General features: G+C 50.8%; 1 protein-coding gene across 1 annotated transcript in view; it reads left to right on the top strand.

Annotated features, from left to right (window-relative positions):
* The window catches only part of LOC103809826 (ecto-NOX disulfide-thiol exchanger 2-like), a gene marked incomplete at its 5' end in the record, with an annotated part of 7,636 nt that extends 3,367 nt beyond the window's left edge, over positions 1 to 4,269 (top strand). Inside the window, 3 exons of the mRNA XM_009082696.1 lie at positions 1,247 to 1,355; positions 1,656 to 1,741; positions 3,747 to 4,269. Coding sequence (XP_009080944.1) covers positions 1,247 to 1,355; positions 1,656 to 1,741; positions 3,747 to 3,878 — 327 coding nt within the window. The remainder of the gene's footprint in view (positions 1 to 1,246; positions 1,356 to 1,655; positions 1,742 to 3,746) is intronic.
* Positions 4,270 to 6,994: the final 2,725 nt, after the last annotated feature.

Here is a 6,994-nt window from a genome sequence, read left to right as displayed (position 1 = left end):
TTCAGCAGGGAGGAAAGAAGGCTCTGAGGAGACTTCATTGTGGCCTTTCACTGCCTAAAGGGGCTTATAAAAAAGAGAGAAAGGGACTTCTTATGTGGCAGATAGTGACAGGACAAGGGGAAATGGCTTCCCCCTGACAGAGGGCATGGGTAGATGGGATGTCGGGAAGGAATTCTTCCGTGAGTGTGGTGAGGCACAGGCACAGCTTGTCCAGGGAAGCTGTGACTGCACCATCCCTGGAAGTGTTCAGGGCCAGGTTGGACTGGGCTTGGAGCAACCTGGTCTAGTGGAAGGTGTCCCTGCCCATGGCAGGGGGTAGAACAAGATGAGCTTTAAGGTCCCTTCCAACCCAAATCATTCCATGATTCTATGATCTCTGGGAGAAAGCAGGCTGTGGGCTTGCAGTGTAACACAGCTGCTGAGCTGCTGTCCCTGGATCAGCTTCCACAGGGCAGGCCTTTGTGTTCTCTGGAAGCAAATGTGGAAATTCAGGCCATTTGGGCACAGCTTCAGCCCTGCAGAGCTGAGAACTGCACTGGTGTAAGAATTTGAGCAAACCCAAGGGACCATTCAATTCTATCTTTGTCACTGGCCCCCATCCAGTCCATCTCACTGGTGACTGGAAGCTGTTTCCAAATATAACAGTCCACAGCTCTCAGGCCACTGGTATTCCACATAAAACTCAGGGCTAAAAGCAAGTCCTGCTTTTAGTGCACGCACTATCTTTGCATCATTGTCAGTCCTGTGTTTATTTGAGGGATGATAAGTAGTTATGCCAAATTCTGTTTTAATTCAGTCCTACAAACTCAAGTCAGGAACAGACTGATCCCAATCAGCCCCTGGGCACTTGGTTAATCATATTGCCTCAGGCTGGGCATCTGAAAAATCACTGCAGCTGAATTAGTCATGGCAAGAATTTTGGTCTGGTTTTATTTTGTTATTTAAAACAAGGCCCTTCTAAAGCACTCATCATGTCAGAGAGCAGGGCTGATGCAGGGAGTGTGGTGGCATCTTGCTGAACTTTGTGGGCTTTTCATCTCACTTGGTGAATCACTCACAGCAACGTGGCTGTGCTTTATTGGAAGCATTTTGGAAAAAAACCCAGTAGATACATCAGTGATGGATGCAGTGACTCGGAGAAAAGGAAAACACAAATACAGGCTCTGGTGAGCCTGCCTGAGCTGCTGCCTGGTGTGCCAAGGTGGCTGCTGGTGCCTGGAACAGGCCCTGTGGTTTTGTTTTGCAGGAGAGCAGCACATCCAGAGTCTGTGCATGCAGCCAGGAGAAGGAATGTCCAGTGGAGAAGACATTGAGCAACAGTCCTGTGAAATCCGAACGAGAAGTTCTCTTAGTTGGTGAGTTCTTCTGATGGGTTTGGTGGTGATACTGGAGATGTGAACTGGTGGCACTTGCAGCAAGGTGGTCTCACACTCCCTCTGGCCACCTCTGGTTCCTTTGGTTATCCCAAGGGAGGTGTGGGAGTCCTGGAACTGAGTAAAACCTCGAGCTGTGGTGGGGTCAAGGTGTCCTCTTGTGACTTCTGGCAGTGGTGGGGAGCTGGAGCTCCCAGATGGCTCCCAGCAGTAGGAGAGGGCTCGTGTTCCCAGCTGGCTCTTGTCTCACGACAATGACATTTGTGGTGTTCTCTTCCCCAGGAATAATTTCCACATTTCTCCACGTGCACCCGTTTGGAGCGAGCATCGAGTACATCTGCTCCTACCTGCAGCGTCTGGACAGCAAGGTGGGTGTAGAGACAGGTGGGGGCTGGACAGCCAGGGCTCTATTCCCTGCAGGAATTTTGCTGGAAGAGGATGAGGGAACAAGTGAACTTTCTTGGAATCACAGACTGGTTTGGTTTGGGAGGGACCTTAAAGCTCATCTCGTTCAACGCCCCTGCCATGGGCAGGGAACACCTTCCAATTGTCTATGTTGCCCAGAGCAGCCCAGCCTTGGGATTCACCACTAACCATGTCCCCAAGTGCCACATCCACATGTCTTTTAAATCCCTCCGGGGATCGGGACTCCACTGCTGCCCTGAGCAGGGAAATATCTCCATCTCCTATGCATTTTTGTTTATTCTCTTGAAGTTTGCTTACTTTGGGCAGTTTCCCTTTGTTTTTCTTAGCCTTATGACCTCAAAGGAAAAGGCAAACAGCTGCCTCGTGCATGGAGCATCTCACACCATCTACCATGGCCCTGGTTTTGTGTGTTCTCTCTAAACGGAGCAGTCACATTGTGTTTGTGTCTCTGAGCAAAGTTACAAGGCACTTTTGATCCTGTCACCCCTTCTCTAAGCATGTTCTGTTTCTGATCCTGTCAGTGGAGTCAGTTTTAGGAGGTGCTGTGCAGGGCCTTGTACTACAGGAGCAGAAGCACTGGAGCATGGTGCCTGCTTACAGGGTCTGTGCTTGGGGAGGGGTTGAGCCCTGGGTGTTGGGGTCACCAAGGGCAGTGACAAGCCATGCTCATGCATTTCCCTTGGCACAACGTGGAGCTGTGTCCTGCTGCATTCCTGTGTCCCACTGGCTTCACTCTCCTTTTCAGAATAAATGAGAGCGACTGAGCAAAGGCTTCTGTAGGTGCAAGGGAATTGCATCTCACTCCTTTCTTATCCTGTTCTTCAGTTGTAAACCTTAAAGAGGAACAGGAAGCTCACACACATGGGAATAATCTCTTGGGACTGGAACTTTTCCAACTGCTTGTGTTTATAACTCAGTGTTTAATTTTCCCCGTTGTAAGCAAGCACAACTCCCTGGCCTGACTCACTCCAGCCCTATAAAGATGGAGTTAATAATTTATCTCCTCATTCTAGCTCGGAATTTGTCTGTGAGGCCAACAGCTGCCTTTATTTTGGTCTGAAGCTCCTATGAAAATGCCATCAGAGCACTGAGCTGCCTTCTGGCATTTCCTCTTTGGAATCTACAGTGCGGAGAAGGGCTGCTGGAAGGTTCTGCAGTCAGCTTGGGAGAAAATCCCTGTGCAAAACCTCTGTGGCATCAGTCACCTTTTGTTTGCTGACACTCAGGGTTGCTGTGCCTGCTCCAATTGAAGGATATGTTCCCATTTGTCCCTCAGGTTCCTTCTGAGCTCTTCTGTCTCCCTCTTGACTCATGCAGGAGCTTGGATTAGTTCAGGGTGTTATTTTTAACCCCTAGCAGATCTTTGGGCCTGAGGTGAGGCAGGAGGAGGGGCAGTACTTGAAAGTACAACCTGGTTTCTTGAAGCTGCCAGCAGAAAAGGAAGAGGAATGTCCTTTCCCCTGTCCCTGCCCACCAGTCTCACTAAGAAGGTCAGCAGACAGCACATAAATGAAGATCAAAAGTGGTTTGGAGCTATGAAACAGCCATCAGGCTGAGAAACTGCTCACAACACCTGCTCAGGTACAACCCCAGTCTTGGCTCTTGTCTCTGTTTGAGCAGCTCCTGTGATGTCAGGGACGTGGGAGCTAAAGTAAAACGAGGTAAAAGCACTCCCTGTCCAGTGACTTAAACATCTGGGAGGTTTAAGTCTGTTATCTCACATTCCACAGGGGTAAAAAAATCAGTCCCTTTAGCCTTATTTTTAGTGCATCCCTGCAGCCATCTCGCCCTGAAGTGAGACAGCAGCACAGCTCATGGTGTCCTAACATTAACCCCACAAGTCCATGGGAAGCCTGGGTATACTTCATCAATTAAACAGTTTGATTTGAATATCACCACAGGGCTTCCATCTTCATTTGTAGTCACGTTTTCCTTGTGTTCCTACAGATCTGCACGGCAGAAGTGGAAGTTCTCATGACACGACTCCAGAACACATTCCGGCAGGAGCTGAGTGGCGTTGGGGCCAGCTTGGAGAAGAGGTGGAAGTTTTGTGGCTTTGATGGGTTGAAAATGACTTGAGCTTTGACTTAGTGCTGAAAACAGCATAATATGGATGCTGAGAAAACCTGGGATGCTCTTCCCTCTGCTGATGATTCCCTCACACGCACCATGGCCTCGGGATACAATGTGTAAGTGAAATGAAGTCCAGAGCAGCACTGGAAGAACCTTCAAGTTATGCAGCCCCTTTCATCAAGGTATTTGTTAATGGGAAAGTGCTGCTTAATATATTTGAGGAAAAAAACTCCTGCCTGACCCTTTGGAGCACAGCGTGTTGACTCTGTCCTGCCAATGTTGTATGTGTTTGTGTGCCCAAATTTCTCCTCTTCAGCCTTCCTACTGGTAGGAATCAGCCACAGGCTGTCCTGAAGCAAAAACAAAGAGGCATTTTCTGGTTTCTACGTCACCAAAACAGAATAAAAGGCATTTTTAAAGACATTTCTATGAATAAAAACTGAGGTATGTTTAAACAGAAGATTTGAATGGCTCAGGTGTCTCCGAGCCAGGGAATTGGTTATTTTTCATGCTGTTTCCTCTGTTAACAATTGAGCTAAGCTGGGGGCAGAGTTCCTGGGAGCTGAGGGGGTCTGGCAGTGCTTCTGTGCTCTGGGTCAGTCTGTAAAGGATTTTTTTACATGGGAAGTGTGTTTAGTTTTCTATGAATGTGGAGCAGGGAGCTACATCAGCCTGTGTTTTGGTGATCTTTACCATCCCATTTCTCCACCCAGTTTGCTTTGGGGACTGAGCTACAATCAGCACAGACTTCTCTGCTCCTGAACCTTCCCAACGCTGTTCCTTGTGTTCCCAGTGCATGCCACGTTCCTCCCCAGCCCCCTGCAGAGGTTGGGTAAAACACCGTAGCCCATCAATCCAACCTGCCCAAATCCCTCCATGGATCTTCCTGCCCTCCAGCAGATCCATGCTCCCACCCTGCCTGGTGCCTCCTGCAGAGCTTGCAGCCATTCCTTGCAGTATTCCAGTTCTGTCAGGCATCCTGACGTGCTTCCATAATGGCATCAGTCAGTTTTCCAGCCACACAAGACTTCCAGCCCCTCCGGTTTGTTCCCCATGCCGTGGTCATTGGTGTAGGTGCCCTTCAGTTGGGCTGTTGATCCCACCATATTCTGGGGGGAGAAGCCTCAATTCCTGTGTCTGTTCTCAGGTGCTTCCCTGATTTCTGGTACATCCACAATCCTCATGTGCTGCAGGGTGGTTCTCCACCCCCTGCCCTGCTGCTATGGCTGAGGTGCTGCCCACAGGAGTCCAGAGACATCTCAGGGGTGTTCCAATGTACAATGCAGAGCAGACACCTAGTGTGGGGTAAACCAGCTCCTCATCAAAAGCCTCAAAATTCATTTGGTGATACCAGGCATGGAGCCAAGTATTGACCTGTTGGCTCTGCCTGTTTCTCCCTTCTCTATCCTTCCAGTTGCAGGGAATGGAGAACACTACCTGTGCCCCTGATCCCTTAGCCGGTCATCCTGAGGCCCTGAAGTCTCTCTGGATCCCTCAGACTTCTTCCTGCAACTTCATCCTCCAACCTAGATGAACCATCATCCTTGCTGGTTTCACTGGCAGAGTCTTGTGCCAGTTCTCCCAGGGCATTAGGGGAGCTAGGATGGTCATGGAGGAAATACACCTGCTGTGCCAGGTGGGAACCTGTCACCACATCCCCCTGTCCCTTCAGTTCAGGTGGAGTGAGGACAGGGTGGTATGTGCTCAGGGAGGCCTCTCCTTGGGAAAATCAGGGAAGAAACTTCAGAAATCAGGACTAGTTTAGAGCAGTGCGTGGGGGCAGCTGTGGCTGGAGCAACAGGGCATCAGCAGGATGACAGGGCATGGGGGCTGGATCTAACCCAGTGTGGAGCTCATGCAGCACAAGGACACACTGGGTCCGAGCCTATGTTGGCTGCAGGGTGGAAGCTGGGATGGGCACAGGCCACCCTGGCCGGCCAGAACACCCCTCCTGTGGGGTTGGGGCTGTCAGGGGACCAGGCAGGTTGTTCTGTGGGGCAGTGGGAGGGAACAGAGCCAGGATTTATGGAGCTGTGAAAGTGAGTCAGGGCCAGAGCAGTCCGGGGTCCTGCTGCATCCCCTCTTCCAGCTTTGCCTACCAGGACCCTTCCAGATGAACTGAGGTTTCCCCCAGGGGAAATATATCCTGCAGATGGTCTCCCTGGCCAGACAGGAGGCAGGTGTGGTGCTGCTGCAGGTGTCAAACCCTCTGACTCCAGGGAGAGCTTGGAGTGGGCATCTCTGGAGCTGGGGCAGCTACATGAACCCTGCCCACAGCTTGCTTGGGTGCAGAAGTGGGTGACACGGATCTTCCTGTTGGGACAGGGCTGCTCCCAGGTGGGTTGTTGCTCTCCCTGCTCCTGACACCAAGCACTTGCTACAGTGGGAGCAGATGAAAACACTTCCAAAAAATGTTCTGAATAGTTGTGTCCCTGCAGATGAACGCTGTATTTTTAAGGAATAAACATTTTTTATGCCAAAGCTTGACCCTGCTGCTTTCTTTGTCTTGTTTAGTGTTTGTTGCCTGCCAGGGGAAAGGAGAGGCTCCATTCTGGGTCCTCTGCCATGCTCCATCCCAAGTCCCCTGCTGTGCTCCATGCTTCATCCCAGGTCTGCCATGTCCTATCCCAAGTCTTCCACCAACCTGGGGCTTCACCTTCCCTGTGAATGTCAAGAGCACTCACAAGTATTGGGCCACAACTACTCCCTGCTCCCTCTGTAGCTTCTCTGATGATGTTGCCATGTGACCATGACTTCCTTCCTCCATCAGAGCAGCTGGAGTTGGCAGATTATGGTAGTGTGGTGGCACAGCAGCACCAGTTTGTATTGGGGTGCAGCCACCTCCAGAGGAGGTTCTGTGTGATCACTGTATGGGTGGGAGGAAGCTGCAAGCTGGGCTGTGTCCTCAAAATGGAGCTCCTGCAGGGAAGGAAACAAAGTCAACATGTGGTGAGTGGTGATTCCTGGGGCAGGAGGCAGGGCCTAAGCAAGCAGGAGGTGTTGAGGTTAAAAGGAAGCCTGCAGATAACCCAGCCCCTCCTGGGGAAAGATGCTCTGGAGATGCAGGGCTGGCACAAGTTTCCCAGAGAAGCTGTGGCTGTCCCATCCCTGGAAGTGTTCAA

The sequence above is a fragment of the Acanthisitta chloris genome, unplaced genomic scaffold (genome assembly GCF_000695815.1).
Source record: "Acanthisitta chloris isolate BGI_N310 unplaced genomic scaffold, ASM69581v1 scaffold31219, whole genome shotgun sequence".
In the NCBI taxonomy this organism is placed as follows: Eukaryota; Metazoa; Chordata; class Aves; order Passeriformes; family Acanthisittidae; genus Acanthisitta; species Acanthisitta chloris.
This window is presented reverse-complemented; position numbering and strand designations above follow the sequence as displayed.